The following is a 19783-nucleotide window of genomic DNA, read 5'->3' on the forward strand; positions in this document are numbered from 1 at the left end:
AGTAATCATCATAACTTGAAAGCTACTTGTAAACAAGAACATTATATAATGCCCTTGATGTATAGGTGCAAAACACAGTGTAGGAGTTCTATCTTTAAACTGCACTCTACAGCTGCCTTCTCAATGTCCCCATTAAGTCGTCGTAAATTACATGTTCTTCTGTTTGGAGACTCAATTTGGCTCCCTGAGTTACATGCAATTAGACCATGTAACAGACAATGTCTTTTTTTCAGTTTTGACCTTGAGTGCAGCACTTTATGCATGGCAACAGCTCTGCTAGCTATTTATATTTGACATAACAATATCAATGCAGTCAAGGACTGAATACAACAGATTCCAGCATGGAAGGGTCTGCTTGGAACCACCTCACGGCATAACACACCAGGTTTGTGGAGAAGAGTACAAGCTGCATATTCAAACAGCTTTTGATCATTTGTTACACTCACACGGAGAAGGACCAGTACTCTTTTTGATACATATACAGGCCTCTCAGGGGGCATTGGTTGGGGAGGGGGGTCGATTCGGGATTTTTAACCGGGAATACGCTGTGAAAGGAAAATATGCTGGGAAAGGAAAAATGTCGAGAAAAGAATATATGCCGGGAAGCTTGTACTCGCCCCCAGCAGGCCTGCGAGCCTTCAGCAGCAACAAAGCCCCATTAAAAAACACTTATATCGTTAACCTTGGTATGGATGTGAGAACTTTCCGTCATGAACGCTACCAGCGCTAGCAGCCCCGCTCACGTCCCCTTGCGCCATGACAGTCGTCTGGGGCACACATTTCAAAACACGGCTGGTTTGACAACAAGTTCTCACCGTAAAAAAATCTCCGAAACATGGCATTTACCAAAAATTGTCCAAGAATGAGAAGCTGAGTTGACAGGTTTCTTGCCAATTCGTAGACATACGTCACTTTACACTATGAAAGTACATGTATGATGGGCACAATAGTCTTTAAAGTGATCAGTCTCTTTGTAACTGTCATCTTTACTGACAGAGCATTTGCTCAAAGGTTTTAAAAAGATTTTTCATGTTATTTCCTTAAATCCACTCAGAACTTTGGTCAATCATGTCATATGTTGCTCCTGACATTCTAAAGGACTTTGAACCATACAGATATACTTTTACCACCTGTAACATAAATCAGGGATTTAAGCTATGTGGTACATACACATGTTGCAATCCATACTTATATGGCACTGTATTCCCAGGATTACTAATATAATACTGCAGAAAAACATAATATATACAATGTACATGGGATAATGATATCACTTCAAGTCTATGCTTACATGCAACTTAGCTTGAATTTCCATGAACTATGATTATAGTTATTAACACATGACAATGTGAATATAAAAATACCATTATCTCAAATGACTTCCCTTGACTGCCTTATGTATATATTTATGTATCATAACCGGTAAAGTGGCTTTACGGTAGTAATGTTAATGACCCGAATGTTTGAATCTCAGTGTACAAAATGTATATGTTGTCCTACCCCCTGTTCCTGTGCTATAACCACGGAATAAAACCACTGAGTGAGCAAAGCGAACAAGGTGGTTTTAATTTCATGGTTATAGCAAGTATCAATTGTTGTGACACCAAATACATCTCGGGGCAGGTCATTAACACTTCGTTCAATGGCTTTTTATGCATTGTTATCCATGCAGCATCACTACTATCTTGCCTAGCATAAATCACTTCCTAATTCACTTCTAACACCTTAAGTACATTTTGTACATCCTTCAAGGGGAACTTGGGGATGGAAATGAAATTGGCTGACAGGAAATGCAGCAGATAAGAAGATTTCCTTCGTGGACAAGTTATTGCACTTGTTAATGTATTCCTGGGATAGATGACTCTCAGATATTGCATAATCAGGGCATAGTTTCATTTTTCACATGGAAGGTCAGGCCATGCAAGTAACGTTAGTACACCTTTATCCGACTTAAACCTATATCCATTGTGTTGCTAAACAGGGTATCCAGGGATATTAAATCGATGGACAGTAGTTTCAAATTGTACTATTTTCAAGATATTGCCGTTTGGAACCATCATCTGTGGACTTGATATCCCTGGATACATTGTTCTTAAAAAGAACGGATAAAGGTTACCCTACGGATAAAGGTGAACTAGCGTTAACTACCAGCCAGCTGTAATGAAAGCCAAAATGTAATTAACAGTGAGCAGATTATTATTGGACTGAGCAGAGCACTTTGGACTAATGCTTACAGCCTTTTACGGCTTAAACTTAACGCTAGTTCACCTTTATCCATAGGTTGACCTTTATCCGTTGTGGTCTTTAAAAACACCACATATAGGAGTATCAAATCTGCTGGCAGTGGTTTCAAATTTGCAGTATTTTTTTTAAAGTTACGATTTGAAACCACCGTCCGTCGACTTCGCATCCCTTAATACGTCTTTTCTTACAAACAACGAATATAGGTTGCCCTCGGATAAAGGTGAACCAGAGTTACATATCTAATATTTTGTGAGAAATTTCTCTGGCACTCAACGTATCATAATGACCCCCAGCAGGGGTCTTCACGCTTCATTGAAAATCGAAAAATCTTCAGATCTATACTAAATATCTTGAAATGCTATGACTTGATCTTGAGATGTTTTGACTTAACATTAAAGATGTTTTAACTCAATCTTGAGTTTAAGAAAAATGTTAAGATGCTTTACAAAAATCTCACAATATTTTGCTTTAAAAAAGCCCCATATCTTGAGATGTATGGAAAAAATCTTAAAGATCATCTCAAGAATCTTGAGTCTTTCTGAAAGACCTTAATTGTTGTGAAAAGTAAAAGAAAGAAAAAGAAAGAAAAAGAAAGAAAAAGAAAGAAAAAGAAAGAAAAAGGACTTTCCACCAGACGGTGATTGTGGTGATTTACCGGAACAACTTTTCACTTGCCCGAATTTAAAATGACATTTTTCTAATAATTGTCTATGTATTTTCATGTCCACCAATGTAATTCTTTTATCATTGACTCAATTTTTCTGTATTGACCAATGATTGGTGCCATCACTGTAAAGAGTAACAAGAGTATCAAAATCTGACTCATAGAAAAATCTTACTGAGGTACGACATGCACTTGCCCAATCAGCACTTTCACTTGCCCTGGACAATCAGACTAGTGGAATTGTCCAACCCTGTATTGCACCTATATAGCAACTGCTTCAGAAAGTTCCTGCACGACTAACCATGGCTAATGGCCCTTATGGAATGTTCATCCCTTTCAGTGAGGATATGTATACACACAGTATCAGTTAAAAGGTCAACTCTGCCCTTCACCCTTGGTCTTGATTTGGTCCTCAGCCTTTGAGGCCCCCAGGTAATTGTCAGGACTTGACACCTTCCTTGAGGAGCATGGTCACCCATGCATTTATCTGGTTTACCAGAGAGGGTGTCTTGGGAGAAACATGGTGACCCCTTGACATCGTTGTGGGCCCAGGACAGCGAACAGGAAACTCCTGTTTACTCGACATGTTACATTTGCGTCACCACCATCATGGATCTTAGGACTTGTAACTAGAACTTAAGTGCCTTCCCCATCCCTGTCAGGATCACTGTCAGGGCACTCAATGGCTTACTGATAGGGGTTGAAATGCTAGCATCACATTAAGGGAGTAGAGTGTTATTAACAGCTTATAGTGCAAGATATGCCAGATTTCTCAAAAATGTACTTCAAACGGCCACTCATGTTTGAAAGTGTTATCCAGTTTGACCTGTCTGAACTTTGAATTGTCTAATCCTTTAGCTTGCTGCAAGGAAGAAGAGCTCACAGTCTGTGTCCACGTTTCGAGGTTAGTATATTTTATGGCCTCCTTTGGTCAATATTGACCATGGTAAAATTCTAATTGATATCAGCCTTACAGCGTCGGCTGTGGCTAAATGCTATACGAGAATGCTGGGGTTAACAATGATTTAACAATGATTTATCACCAAAAGGCAACAAAGTGAGTGAAAGCATGAAGTCCAACTAGAGTTCGGCGACCTCATACCTCCATGAAAATTTAGAGCTTTCGTAAATTTCATGCAATTGACTAGCACATTAACATAATTTATGCATGGTATTGTTCATCATTGACTAACGTACACATGTCACCATTATAAAATTCCCATTATTAATCATAAAGCGTTTTTGCAATTTTTACATAAATAATGCAAATAAGTTCCTCATTACCATATTTGGTATCTGCTTATATTCCACCTATCATAGTTAACATGTGTTACATTTATTGAAGTCCAGTTATTGAAAACAATGGAATTATACAATTTCCTCATTAATCATGCAAATTAAGTCCTCATTTGCATAAAATGTATATCATTATGAACATATTTGCCTAAGGTACCCGCATGCCTAGTATGATGCCAATCCATCAATCCTTTCTGCAGTTATCCTCTTTAGAATGTCTTGACAAAAATGCCCCTGCAGTTCCACAATTAAATGTTAGGGGGCTGAAACCTGCCCCACTTTGTCATGACACTGCAAGCTATCTACCAGCCAATTGTCAAGACCATATCACATCCAGGACAAGAGATACATTGAAAAAACTGCCATGATATAATATCCTCATTAATTATGCAAATGTACTCCTATTTTGCATAATTAGTATTTAATCTTGTACAAAATTGTCTAAGGTACCTACATACCAAAAATGATGAAAATCCGTTGTTCCCTTCTTTAGTTATCCTCGTCAGAAGTTTTTGACAAAAATGCCCCTGCTATTCCCAAACTAGACGCTAGGGGGCCCAAACTTACGTAATTTTTTCCTGAGCACAAGAGCTATCTAATGCTTAAAAATCTTGACCATAGCATGTTCAGAACACCGAGATAGCAAAACCGGAAGTTGCGCCGCAGTACCAAGGCCACACACCAGGGGGCCCAAAATTGACCTTGACCTTCGTCTTCTCAACCCCTACCTACATACCAAATATCATCGTAGTCCATCAAGAGGTTCTCAAGTTATGATGACCACAAATATGCGGACACACAGACACACACACAAACACACACACAAACACACACACAGACACACTCAAAACTATACCTCCATTTTTTCATGGAGGTAAAAATGTCAACTTTTTCATGTCGACTCTAAGTCACGTTCAGAAAACAGGAGGATCCTGTCTGAGAAACAGGAGGATAAACTTTAGATCCGTGTTTTCCACAGAGGTGATTTATACCAAGATCAACAATTTAGATTTCATCATGCGGACATCAATGTTTCAACAACATTTCCAGCATGCTTTCTTGCTGTCAGTGTACTGACTGACAATACACGTAACTGCATTCCAGCTGGGCTTAAGGTATGGCTGATTGAAGACCTTCTTTTGGAGGGAGGTAAGGCCATACCAATTCAATTGATTGGTTCACGGATTCGCTCGCTCCTATTTTTTGGAAAAAAAAAATGAAAATAAAAATTACCACTCAGCAAATTTTCACCATTTATGAAACCATTCACCAACTTTCTGGTGTTAGCAAATTGGCCTTTATATTATAAGCTCCTTAAAATTTGGGTATTATTATTCCAGTTATATTCTTCATTCATGAAAAATGGGACAAACATAAAAACTGACACTACTTTTGTAATTTTCAACGAACAGGTGCTGTTACTGTACAGTTATAGACATAAGTGTTTTTGTACTTTTTTCAAGCTGAAAACCTTTTATTCTTTATGTTTTGGATTAGCCCTTATCTTTACCCCAACCATTTTACAATTTTTATTTTTGTTTTTTTTCGCCCTATCGCTCCATATCTTTAATGAAAAAATCCTTGAACCATGGTGTGGCCTAATACTGCCTCCTGAGCAGTGTAGTATGTAAAAATTTCAGGAAAATCCAAACATAAGTATATTTTATATTTTTGGCACCAGGGAAATTTTACATCATGACATCAAAAATAATAAAATAGAAAATAATAAGAATTCCATTGCTGGAAGTGAAAATGCATAATTCATAAAAGTCACATTTGAATTTTGGGCAGGTGAAAAATTGGTTCGGGCAAGTACATTTTTTATGTGCTTGCCCGATAGGACAACCCTGACAACTTGTCCAACCCTGACAAACTAGCTGTTTATGTTTATGTTTATGTCTGTAAAAAGTAACAAGTATATCAAAATGTCACTCAATTTCAAAATCTTACTTGCCCGATTGAGTTCGGTAGGTCATGCACTTGCCCAATCAGCACTTTCACTTGCCCTGGACAGTAGGGCTAGTGGACTTGTCTGACCCTGTTTGTACCGATTGTCAGCAGAGGCTGATTTGTGCAGCCTGAGTAAAATGTAAGAAAAAGCTTCTACCGAGAATAATCTTGAGATGTATATTTTCTAACTTAAGTGCTTGCATGGCGGTACCAATTCAGATAAACTACTACAGAAGTGCTGCTGGTGGAAATGCTCAGAGGGCAAATGTCCACGTCTTTCTACATCAGTCCTCACCGGGAATGCATCCACACAGACATCGGGTCCTGCACTTTCCTTACAGCTATGCCTACTTTTCCCTGATAAAGGTGAAACATACTTGATGGTGTCGGTTTTCGGAATTCTTCGCACATTTGTCATGCTTTGCAACATCATTCAAGGCTTAGCCATGGCATAATGTCAGATGTTGTTGTTGATAACACCCAGCAGAGTCATCGCATACAGTCTTGTGGTCTAGCCAAACTGTCGCCTCAGTCTTTATAGCTTTAACTGGGACACAAGGACCTTCAACCGAGTCATCCATTATCCTGGGGGTTCACCTTACTGTTCTTATGGTCAGGCATGAAACAGACAGATAATTGGAATTCTACGAATGTTTGGGGCAATTCCAGGACTTTTCCAGATGGTATAACAGAGTTCAATATCAAACCTCTTATCTGCTTGTGCAGCAGAATCACGGAAGTGAGGGTGTTGATTAAATGTTCTCATTCTTGACACATAGGGCCAGGGGTAAAAGGGTCACACATGTGTGAACTTCAAAGTGTTCAACATTCTATGCTATAAAACTATTAAAAGATATTTCTTGTAATATTTGCATGAATCATAGATCTTATCCGAAAGTTCAAAATATATGATACATTTTCGTTTCGACATCACTACAAAATTGTAGTGTAACTATTGTTTTGTTACGTTTGTGCCTTTGGAGAATTTCCCCCCTTTTTTAAGGTTTAACTCGTGAAGGTTAAGAAAGTGGGACACCAGTTATTATCAGTATCAAGTATCTCCATACCATAGTACACCTTGACCAGAATAGCCACAAAAATGAATTAAAGTTGGTAGGGCCTGGAGGGATACAGTCAGATGGAATAGATACCCAGTAATAGCATTTTGAGGAGAATGATGCATATGAACTTAAGTACCCTCGGGGCTACTGTAAATAAAGCTCCCATACCTTGCCTTCTGCTTTCCAGTAGAGGAAGAAGCCATACTCATCAGTCTTGAAGGTGCAGTTAAATTCCACTGAAGATGACTCCTGGGCAGAAGAAAAGGTAAAGAAAGAGTCAGATTTAGTAAGGTCCTTAGGAATGATAAATTCCACCATAGTGATTGTTCAGAGCAGGAGTATAAGTCACTACTGGAAACTACTATTCAACCTTGAATAGTCATACTATTGCTCCAGGAAATATGCTGTGTTGTACTTTCAACATTTCCATCATGGGAAAATGATATTTTTTCAGACAAATTGTTGCTTTAGGGAGATCCGTTTGCTCAATAAAGTTCATATTAGACAAACTGAATTCCTAACTTTCTTCCTAGCCTCATTCATTTGACTGTTTCACATAGAAATTATAACTAATTATTTCAAGAAACCTTGGATAGTTTTTCAACAACGTTCTCACAATCTCAACCATGTATAAGTACCCGAACAATTCATTAAGGAATTAAAGTTCCTCCAACTGATGAAGGGTAACAGTGTAAACCAAAACATAGCTCACTGACACTAAGCTATTAACTTTAAAATTTGTATTTGTATCTAATTTCACAGTAATCCTTATTTCATTGTTAATGTCAATGTTAAATGATACAAACAGAACATTAATTGCTAAAGCCATTTTCATGCAGTTAAACCTTTTTGAACTCATGTCAAAACAGGTTATGCTAACAGTAATTTTTGGCCCACATAGCTATATGGGATAGAACAGTTGATATTTCAGAAAATTATCTCCTATGATAAATTGATAGATTACGTCAGTCACAAAGCAGCAGGTAAAGCCAGGAAATCTGACTTTCAGATAAGCTGTTTTGAATTTCATAGAAATGCAGTGATGCATTTCATAATGAATCAAATCAAAATCAATCTATGGAATGCCTGTGTCCTTGGATATTGCTAGACAGGTTTTAATCATAAAAAATGTGTTAAGGCAAAGCTTTAATTTGTAATGATCACACTGACAAAATATGTAGACAATGGCATTGCAAAGTCTGTACAGAAGCAGGCGATGAGCCGTTGCCTAATATAGTCATAATTGTTGCTATCAGTATTTCCTGCAGTCAATGAAACTTTAGTGCCCCAAGGATCATACAGACAAGTGCCCTTAACCAGTCATGCATTATAGACAAAATATACCAGAGGCCTTGTTTGATAAACAACACAGATCCTGGATGTTAGCATGAAACAGCCTTGTATGATGGTCTGAACTGCACGACAACTAAAATGAACACAGCAGGCTACAAACCTACAGTGGGTAGATATTCTTCATCGTACATGGGTAGATACGCTTCATGATACAACACGTAATCTAACATAGTCATTTGGTCATCAGCAAATAATATCAACTTTTGGAATGTATTCCCCTCCCCCTACAGAACAAGACTGTGACCTGCATCCCTGCAAAGACATTACAGGCCAGAAACGAGTTCTTTGACATTCAACAGTTCCCTGCAAGGCCACGGCAATAGGACTCTCTGTTTGTCAGACTGTGTGGGCTTTACAAAGATAGGAATTTTAGAAAAAAAACAATCAGACATAACAATTAGACTCAAAATTTAGATTCTAATTATGAACTAAAGGTAATAATTCATATCTTCAACTTCAAGGCTGTAACATTAAACCTTAACTAAAATAATTTGAAGGTAAAAATAAAGAAACAGCCAAATTCATAGGTCAAGTTAAACTTTAAAGTAGAAAATCCATTTTGGAACTGGTACATGATCTATTACAACAAGTGAAGGTAAAGTGAGTGTCAGTGAGTGAGTGAGTGAGTGAGTGAGTGATGAGTGAATGAGTGAGTGAGTGAATGAGTTTGAGTGAGAGAGTGAGTAAATTTAGTGAGTGAGTGAGTGTAAATTTAGTGAGTGAGTGTGTGAGTGAGTAAATTTAGTGAGTGAGCGAGCGAGCGAGTGAGAGTGAGTGGGCAAGTGAGTGAGCGACCAAGAGCATGATGTAACAAACCTAGAGAGGTCTGTTGGCAAGGACACCTTAGAGCATCTCATATCATTTCTATCAAGAATAGTAATTGATGAAAGCCACTGAGGATAGGTCTCTGTGTCTAGGTGCGCACAAAAATGGAAACCTTCCCTGGCACCTAATCTCCAAGCAGACCCTACGGTGCCATAAGATAGTATCAAATCTGGCCAAGGAGTATAGCTGACCAAAGGGAGTCAAACGGGCACCGGTGGGTCTGATACTATATTACGCCACTGTGGATCTGCTTGGAGATTACCTGGAACCATGCTCCCTGCGGCTTTCCAATTTAGGTCACTTTCATCTAATCACTGGGGCTATGCCTTGGCCTAATATTTGCCGTAATCGTATTCTACTGTTGCATCCTCAGTCCTGAATGATGTTTTTCTATAATGTAAAACAACATAGTCAAAGGTTGAGTGCTGTGTTATGCACTCCAATCTTGTGTTGTCAATGCAAATGCCAGGCATATGATGCATACAGTAGTTTAAATTTTTTGTTCATTTTAATCAAACACGAATTTGCTACATTGTTGTTGAACAATTGTGCCAGATTTTTTAAAATTGATTCTGAAGAAAAGGTTTTTACATGAACATGCCCCAGACCAGGCAGTTATGCCCACTGCTATTTCCTCTAGTTGTAGTAAGTACTTTAAGTCTAGTAGTAGTAGGCAAACCGACAGTATTGAGCACGTAGAGACAGTGGAGCAATGTGTATGTGAGATAAAGCCTCAGGCTCATCCCTGGTACGTTGAACATACAACAAACCCTGAAGGCCTTCTGGCTACCCTTTGATTTATCTTAAGCAGCTTTCACTTTGAAATCTATCCCTTGGTTTATCCAATTGAAAAACTAAAGAGACCAGTTCAAAACAGTCCCCTGGCTCCCAGGATTTGAACCCGCACCTGCAAGATTACTACCAGCTTTTACTTACCCAACATCATATTAAGCGTAAGGCCAAAAGGTTGGTGGCGCTTGAATCCCACTGTTAAAAAAATAGTACTTTGATTCTGACCAGGAATTCAAAGATGCTTTGAAAACCTCACTGTTGTTACTGAGCATGTCATCTTCAGAAATATAGCTGATTATTTGAGAACTGATTACTTTACAGCACCTGCCAATTCAATCTGATGGTATTAGTCTAAAGTTCATTTCTACAATACTCTGGATTTCAGAAAAGGATGGGATGGTGGTGCTACCAAAATTCTGTGCTTAATTTGGCATATTAAAGGAATGGTTGCAACTGACACTTCAACCCCATCCTTCCATGGATCTGCTAAGTCATAAGGTTCTTGAGAAAAATCGTCTTTTAAAAAAGTGTAGGACAATACCAATGCACCTAATATAGCAGGGCTTGAAATACTTTTTTCTGCATACCTGCACTGGTGCAGGTAACATTGAAAATTACCTGCACAAGACAAATTTTACCTGCACCACACTGAATTAAGAAAGTTTGGATTGTACTAAAATTGTTCATGAACTGTTCCTATTTTTTTCTTTTATAATTTATAGGTGGTAACAGTCAATGCAGCTAATAACAATCCACATACACCTAGATCATATGATATTTACGTAAAAAAAAAAACAGTACATGGACCAGTGCAGGTTAGGTGCAGGTAGACACCAGAAATACCTGCACAGCTCCAATTTTACCTGCACAAACCTGCATATGCAGGTGGTATTTTGAGCCCTGTATAGGATACCCTGAAATGATCTGATATTCCAATCTCTTCCATTAATTCCCCTTTTATTCCCATTTTACAGCACCAGGGCCCGGCATTTCACTTGACCTCTCTGCATGCACTTTCATCGCTCACGTGCACGTCCATCAAGATCGGGGGAAAAATATTCATTATTAATGGAGCTTTGACAGAAATGACTTCTCTCTAGATGTCTCCAATCAAATCCATAATTGGTTGAGTCTTCCTCTGATTACTAATGATGATGTCTCTTCGCCTCTGATTACAGTAAAGCCATCAGTTGTCAGATAGGTCAGATTGACATTTAATAAATCCTGGCTGTCCTTACATAACACAGGTACAATGGTTGATTGGAAAGCATAATTTCCACTTCCGTTACATGTTAATGGTGGGACATCACTGCAGGAGACTGAAAAACCGTAATGACGCTAATGGCTTTTGAAACGAGTGGTTGCAAAGCTAAATGCCACAGTGCAACAGAATTCAAGTTTTCTAATGCACATGTAGCCTTTTGTACTAAATACAGGTCACCATGAATTATTAGAAGAAAAATCCTTTCCCACAACGAAATGTTGCCCTCTAGCTTCACCTGTTTTTTTCGTTGATGTATTCTGTGTACAAGCTACATTCTGCACATGCAGTTAGTCTCCAGGGATTCTGGCATGGGCCTGACCCTGACTAGTATTAGTCAGGATCATCGTGGGCAGACATAAACATCCAAACTTACTGTCATCTCTTGATAGTAGAGCTGACAGGCAAAATCAAAGGTGTCCACCAGTTAATCTCAACGCACGCAAAAGCATGGCTAGGAATACAAAATTAACAGCTCAAGGGCCTGACCAGTTTTATTTTTTAGCTTGTATTCAATTGGACAATCTTTTTAGTCATTTAAAAAAGATCATCAAAGTGAACGAGACCCTACAATACAATGTATCTAAGCTTTCAATGAATTGATATTGCATGATTTCAATGAAATGCATATTACATGAAAATTGTACTTAAAATAGTGTTGCTTTAGCTGTGACTGCTGATGCTTTCATCTTATTTTCAAAACAATAGCAAGCCACTCCTAGTTTTCCTGCTCCCTTTTGTTTACCATGATTGTACATCGATTAAATCAATGTTTCTCAGACACACACTTACATGTACAAGATTTCCAATCTAGGTAATACTATACAGAACAAGAGTTCGTAGACCTCAGGCCTGCATGAAATGTATTGGGTTTCTGTAGACCTATTGTGTATTTTTGCCTTTTTGTCTGTGGTACGTGGTTGGAAAAATGAGCTTTTTACCGTGTTGGTTGTGCACCATGCAAAAGTCTGACTCTGAAATTCCATTTTCTGAATTTGTAAGTTTGGACAGGGATGAACATTACTTATTTTGGATTTCTTAAGTATGTAACCAACCACAGTACTTTGAAGTTGTTGAGACGCTACCTTTTTTTGTCTCAGATGGCCCATGCACATGTAGTTACTCTGTCACATGATATACTAATATCTTCCTATTTCAATGTACTGACCTAATGCAGCTGCTAAGTCTCCTTGGTTTGTGTTCTTCCAATGATATTCATTAAAGATTTATTTCTGGGGTGTTATTCACTTGACATCGGAATGTTACTCGCATAATTTGACCAATGATACTTTTATCTGTAGTTCCATAGACATTAGACAATATGAATAGTGGTAGCCCCCATGCAGCAGCAACAGTTAGTCCCCAGGGTGGTATGATATTTTCATTCAATCCATCCAACCCAAACCTAAATCTCCTGTAGTATCTAAGCCAAATTTAACAGCACAATTTACTATGAAAAATGTCCTTGTCAATCCCATTTATAGATGGCAAGCTGCTGGCAATGGAAGCTTTGAAAAGTTCAGAAGCTGTTGTAGTCAGAGCAAACACCCAGCAAACATCCCCGCAAACCAATGAGCAGTTGCTTAGAAGGGGAATTTCATCATATATTTGCCGCGACAAAATGCAACAAACGATACTGAATTCAAAACAGAACAAAGCTAAGCCTCCACCACTTAACCCTGCCTGTACCATAGATTAAGCAGGCCCAAAAACCAAGCGAATATGACTAGCCCAAAACAACAAATTACCTGTATACAGTATGGAAATGGCATTACCAAAGAAACAAAAAGAAACACAGGACAAATCATACACATACCTTTCTCTTATGCCCACACTCTATACAGTTCTCCTCCACATTAGAAAATTGCATCTTCTTCTGTTTAAGTTCAAGTTCAACCATGATTGCCAACAGGGTAAAGGAACTTGTACCGGAACTTAAAACTCAGTACTATACAGCTCTAGAAACACCACAAAGAGTAATAAGCAAACTCCAATTATACCTGACCAACAGATATATAATCTGGCACACTCCCGTCATCTGGCAAACTGTCAGTGCCACTAAGTAACCTGATACATTGAAGGTGGCCCAGGCCAGATGATGGTTCTACACCCAACCATAATCTGTTTTTAAAACCAAGCAGATATTGGGAGGATGCCCCAACCACACTAAAACAGGGTCAACCTATACAGTATCAAGTTCAAGCACTAGGAGGCCCAAAATCAAACCTGACCACCAGGACACCACAAACAACTCACGTACCAAATGGCAACACAATGGCACCTTGCGTTCCGGAGATACAGCGCACGCCCCGTGCCCGCACAAAAGGTAACCTAAAATGTCAAGTTCAAGCACCAAGGGCGCCAAAATCAAAATTGAGCATTATTCAGCCACCGCCGACACATGTGCCAAATATCATCGCGCCAGCACCAGCCGTTCAGAAGATATAACTCCGGAAACACCCCTCCCGGACACAAAATTCGACCTGTCGGGTCAAGTTCAAACGCGACAAGGCCCAAAGTCAATCCTAGGCAACAGGCAACAACCCCCCACCCATGCACCAAAAATCGTCGCAATCGCGCGTATCGTTCCGGACACACAGCGCCAAAAGTGCCCCAAAAACACCAAAAATGCCACCTTCAATGTCAAGGTCAAGCGCCAGGAGGCCCAAAATCACACCTGAGTGTCAGGCTACCACCCCCAACCCACGTACCAAAAATCGTCGTGCTCGCACCATCCGTTCACGAGATACAGCGCCCTACATCCCCGGCTACCGAAAAGTTCCCACCAGCATCAAAACCATACCTGCATACATGCAGGTAATGACATTATTGCTATCATATTGTATAATATTTGAAAATTACATCTATAGTTTTGCCCTTTACCATTTGGATTGGACATTTCAAGGTTTGTAAAAATTTAATTTAGCATGAATTAGCTAGGTTTGAAAAATGATATACTGTAAAAGAATAGATAGTACTTAAGAGTTTTGACAGACCACCAGACAGATACCCCTGTGTTCACACAGTTCTCTGAGGTTACGTTCATGCATTTAACATAGCAGTAAGGTTGCTGGCAACTAAAGTATTATGCGAAGTAGCCCAGCACTGGCATCTGACAACCTTAAAGACAACAAAAGGGGACAGTCCATCAGCCCCCCTGATATAAACAGCCTGGTGTATAACAGTGGCACATGAATGCAGTACAAACATTACATTATCATTTGTAAGGACACTCTGAACTTTTGACACAAACCTCATCCCAGGTATGGAAGACGGCACCGTCCAGCAGAGCCTGCGGGATCTTGGGGCGCCAGCTGAACTGGTACTGTTTCTGCAGTCGCTGCATCCTCACTGTCGCTCAGCCTACTGATCAACCGGCCCGAGTTTTATGGGTGGTGCCTTCTCTCTCTCTGTGCTTTAAGAGCTTAGATTGCACAGAACAGATTCACACCCTGGTCAGCAAGCATCCCTCAATGGAGAACGTCCCATTCCCTGTTTGCTCAGCACATAACACCGCTCAGAGACCCATGGCTTTCCTCCATTATTACCACCTCTTGATGTATGCGTCAGTGTGGTGAAAAGGGCTCAACGCCACCCCTCCACAAGATGTAAATATGTCTTGGCTGTAGCAAAAGCTGGGTTCTGGATAGATGAGCTGCCAGTGCCTGTCAAGAAAGGGGTCAATATTTGAATGTCAGTATGCCGGACAGGAAGAAACATGGCAGGCAGGCACACCTAGAGCCACAGCTCCAGAGTATACCCACCACACACAGTAACCAGGCACATCAAACAACTCCCTTCCACACACAGCGCCACAAATAACGGGGCATGCCTGTAAATCACAGTAATTGTACTCGTGACGCCTGATTTTTAAGACAATCTCGGAAACCGGATTCGACCTCTGGAGTGGGTTTAATCAATGGCATTGCAAAGCAGTCACAGATAGAGTGTTATAAATTCAGCGAAATTATGCTCCTTTAAAATGATAGGTAATGCTTAAGCTGCAATTAAACATGAGATCACAAAGAAGGTTAAAGACCAGATAATATGACAGCAAAGAGTTTTATCACAAGCATGCAACCCAGCTGTTTTGTTCAATATACTTTTATAATAATGTGCTCTGCCTTTTAATTTCTCTGCCTAAATCATAGCTCATAAACATTCTACTTAAGCTTTTATGAAAATGTGACATCTAACTTGGTATTTGTTCATTGGTATGTGATTAAACAATTCCACTTATTCAAAAAAAATTTTCCAGCTACCATATATATTGATGTCTAACGTAACAATCTTTTTGCTATTCTGGTTATATATTTTGCATGCTGAGATAGTTTCCCCGATACATCTATAACCCCACAAGGAGTCCCTGATGTGGGTCAGCAGGCAACATAGCATGCCAACCATCCTCTGCCCCAGGAGTGTCTTATCTCCGTGCTTTGCATGTCAATCTTCTACCGGCTCCTGGGTCAGCAGCTTGAACATTTCATGAGTAATTCTTCTGACCTGCTACCACAAAATCCCCCTCCTGATACGCTTAAGTTAAGGTGGTAAGATGTTCGAGGCAAACGAGTAATGTGCTGCCACTGATAGGGAATTTTCATGAAAATGATTGCCACAGTGCAGGCTGCGCTTGGATAGTAAGAGCAAGACTTGCAAGGATAGTACAAGGGCAAATAGCTTTCAAGGACCAATCATTTCACCTTCTGCCATCTTGTAATATTGCAAGGATGTTTCATTACATCCTGTCCTACTTCCTGCAATAGAGCCATCTGTAATTAAATCTTATCATTAAAAAAAAACGGCAACAGCAACCTTTGGATTTGAATGTTGAAATGCAACAGTGGTGTCCTGGATATGACATTGAATGTATAACACTTCTTTTGTCACCCTCAACAGAGCCAGAGGTATAATGCTTTTTCAAGTAGCCAGAATTGGAACATGGTTAATGATAGCTGCTTATTTTGTACAATTGAAACTGTGTACAAAATAGGACATTAGCTTCTTTAGGTTAAGATACTGTTACTGAGGTTACGATTGACAACTTCCCAGTTTGTGTTGGTAGGATTAACACCTGTTGAGTAACACCTGTCACTGTTTCAGGGAGGTTTATTTCAAGTTTGTGCTACTCCTCTGTTAAAAAAAAAATCAGACCACTGGTGGTCCGGCGGATGATGATTTTATCAAGACTACCATGGACAGGTCTGGACTAGTGCAAGTGGTCCATTCTTATCTAAAAACCTGTAGAGGACACCATTAACATAAGTTACACACTCACAAATAATTCATTGTCAAAATCCCCATTCATACTAAAAAAAAAAAAAGTGGATTAAACGTCAAATCCGATTAAACTGCAATGATCCAGATTGTTTTTTTAGTGTGAACACTCCGATCGGCTTGGTTTTTCACCGATCCGGCTCATTTGCAATCCAGCCCTGCGTCAGGTACTTTGAGACATTTGCAAACAATCCGCTTGGCTCCGAATCCTGAGTGCGAATGCGACAGGGATAGATTTTATGTAAATTCCGATTTGCCCCCAGTTAGAGGCTGTATATCCAGGTACACAGGGTCAAAGACTCCTGCACAAGGTTTGTCCCTCTTGGCGTGACTTCATACACTTGGTTGAATCAAGCATTTTAATACCTTAAGGCATCAGCTTTTGACTCATTAATTTTTTTTACCTTTCATCCGCTCTACTGGGATGGACATGTAACTTCAAATAGCTCGGAACTCTTTGCTTGTACAGAACCTTTCATACATGACTGGGGCTAGATCCATGTTCACATGTATACTGGTAAATATAAAAGGATATTAAATCTAAATACAAATGAGGAATAATCCACATCTCGTAGATTTCGATCTACAATGAAAATAAAAATATATGTACATCTCTTGTTAATGTTAGGCCAGGTGGTAGCATCTGGGTTTATCACAAGGTACTTGTTTCTTTTTTGCTTTATCTTTCAGAATCAGAGTAGAGTAGATAAGAGTTTTTAGGTTAGGCAGAAGTCTCATTCTTTGTAACTCCTTACTAGTATTTCTCTTCAGTCAGCATAAAGTCATATTGGGTTTGTGTGATCTGTCCAGAGCTTTGTAGTTAAACATGACAGGATGATCTTCCATGGCCCTATCCAGCCTCATCTTGAAGCTGCTTACTGTTGGTGCTGTGACCACTTCTTCTGACAATGCATTCCACCATGAGGCTACTCTGTTGCTAAAAAAGTCGTGCCTTTTACTGGTGTTTGATCTTGGCCTTGCTAAGCGTAGGCTGTGTCCTCTCGTCCTCCCTTCCCTTTTTTAATTTCCGGTATGCATGGCACTTCCCTCTTAATTTTCAGTATGCATGGTATGGTTTTTAATGCACAAATATGAGAAGCAAAATATCAAATTAGTGTGGCTTTACTGTTAATTCTTACTGATCATGATAAGATTCCATTAGTCAGGCAAGAAGAAAGATACTTGTTAAGAATCCAAAGGTCAAATTTCCAACAACTGTCACTCCAGAGCTTATTTCTCGTTTAGGAAAACAAGACTAACTATAGCAGAAATCAAATGGTAGAAAATTGTCGGACTAAAAGATGAAACTGCTATAATTGCCATTGTACACCACAGTATTGTTTGGTAGACTATCACAGTCATCTTTTAGTTCAATGTAAAAGCCCATTCCATGGCCTGGGTTTACTTAGGAATCACTGATCATTCATTGGGGGGTTAAACTTTGGGGACTTTCAACAAGGTTTAGCACCTTTCTCTGGTTATCATCAGGTCTGTAGTGGAAACATTTTCTCTGAGATTATTTATCTCTCAATTGTCAACATTTACTGTCAGGTTTTCAAATTCAATCCTACATGCCCTACACTGTGCAGAGCCCATACATGTGTGAAATTTGTGACAAACATTGAATCTTTCATGCATCTTGTATAATAATAAAACAAGTGTCACGGTGCTTGTTTGGAACTTGCTACAGTAGTCGAGAAAATGTCATTACCAAGAAAGAAATCAATGATCTATTAAAATGCAACATTTTTAGTTAACGTTAATGCTTGGAAAGTTCCTTTACATTGGAGTTCAGTTACATTGGAGGGTGCAAATAAAAAAGTGAAAGTTTGGTCGGGTATAACATTACACGTACGTCTACAATCTCACCAGGTCCTCTGTTGAGATGGAAAACCGCTGGATGAAAATTTTGAAATGTTATTTACACGTTATCCCAGTATCTGCACTATAAGCACATCTTGTGACCCTGTTTTGCTGTAGATTTCATATAAACAAGAAGATCGATCTAACGACTAGACGATGTTGTGTCTGACTCCACTCCAGTCCGTTACAGCACTACCTGACACATCGTTCATGTATTTAATATTCACTAAAGTGTGGCTGTTTCCGCCCCCACACAATTTCTCAGGCCCATATGCAGTCTGGGGAGAAATGTGGCTGTCTTATTGTGCACGGTCAGACAGGCTTTTCTACATAACGTGTTACAACACATTGCCGTGCGTGCACTCCGAGAGGAGAGAGAGCTCTAGCCGCCCTTCTCTGTCTTCTCTGCCGTGTGGTGTACGGTGGGTGTGACAGGTGACTTACCTATGTTGATCACGGCGCAAGGTGAGATCCCTCTGCCTGCCGCAGCTTCCTGTCTCTGCACACTCCCTCCTGACTGATACAGGCCTGCATCGCCTGTGGGCGCCGGGTGTTACACCGGGACCGGTCCACTCCGCGCAATGGGGGTGGTCTTGGAACTGAATAATTTTTAACGCATCCCCTGCATTGGTTAGCATTTAGTACAAACAGAAGTTTAGAATTGCCCCTTATATCATGTAACTATAAATCCTTCAGAAAAATCGTGGAAACTTTGGTTGTGAAAAAAAATCAACTGTTGGTCTGTGTGGGATTTTCTGAGTAGTAACGGTCCGACATGGGCATCTAAAGGTCAAGTACCAAACACCTGACAAACAATTAACAACAATCTATTCACATAAACGCCCGGTGTCCGCCCATCTGAGCGATTCGGAAAAGCCCGAACAAAGACCTAATATTTGCACAGGTTTAGACCTCTGTTTTGGTACCTTGGAACAAAACAAACTGAGAGCGGGGCCAGCCCTTGCGTCCGACAGCCACTGTTCGTGTGAATGGCATGGTGATAGGGCGCCATGTAGACTCCGCACAAGTGGTTGGCACTCGAAACATTAATAAAATGATGATGGCTTGCTCAACTAAATCCAGAGTGCATACGAGGGTAGTTTTTCACTGTCTACAATGATCATGTGTGTTTTCTACCCACACATACCCCTGTGGGCCGGGGAAATGTAACGTTAATAGTATGTATGTACCTCATACTCA

The 19783-nt window shown here is 39.7% G+C and overlaps 1 protein-coding gene across 2 annotated transcripts in view; it reads right to left on the bottom strand.

The window, feature by feature from the left end:
- Window positions 1–19184, bottom strand: part of LOC118413239 (1-phosphatidylinositol 4,5-bisphosphate phosphodiesterase beta-4-like) — a 58520-nt gene extending 39336 nt beyond the window's left edge. For both annotated transcript variants that reach the window (XM_035816484.1, XM_035816475.1), the window contains exons 1-3: window positions 19028–19184; window positions 14700–15111; window positions 7384–7464 (exon numbers count right to left, since the gene is read on the bottom strand). In XM_035816484.1, coding sequence (XP_035672377.1) covers window positions 7384–7464; window positions 14700–14792 — 174 coding nt within the window. In that variant the 5' untranslated portion in view covers window positions 14793–15111; window positions 19028–19184. The remainder of the gene's footprint in view (window positions 1–7383; window positions 7465–14699; window positions 15112–19027) is intronic.
- Between the last annotated feature and the right edge of the window lie 599 nt (window positions 19185–19783).

The sequence above is a fragment of the Branchiostoma floridae genome, chromosome 1 (genome assembly GCF_000003815.2).
Source record: "Branchiostoma floridae strain S238N-H82 chromosome 1, Bfl_VNyyK, whole genome shotgun sequence".
NCBI lineage: Eukaryota > Metazoa > Chordata > Leptocardii > Amphioxiformes > Branchiostomatidae > Branchiostoma > Branchiostoma floridae.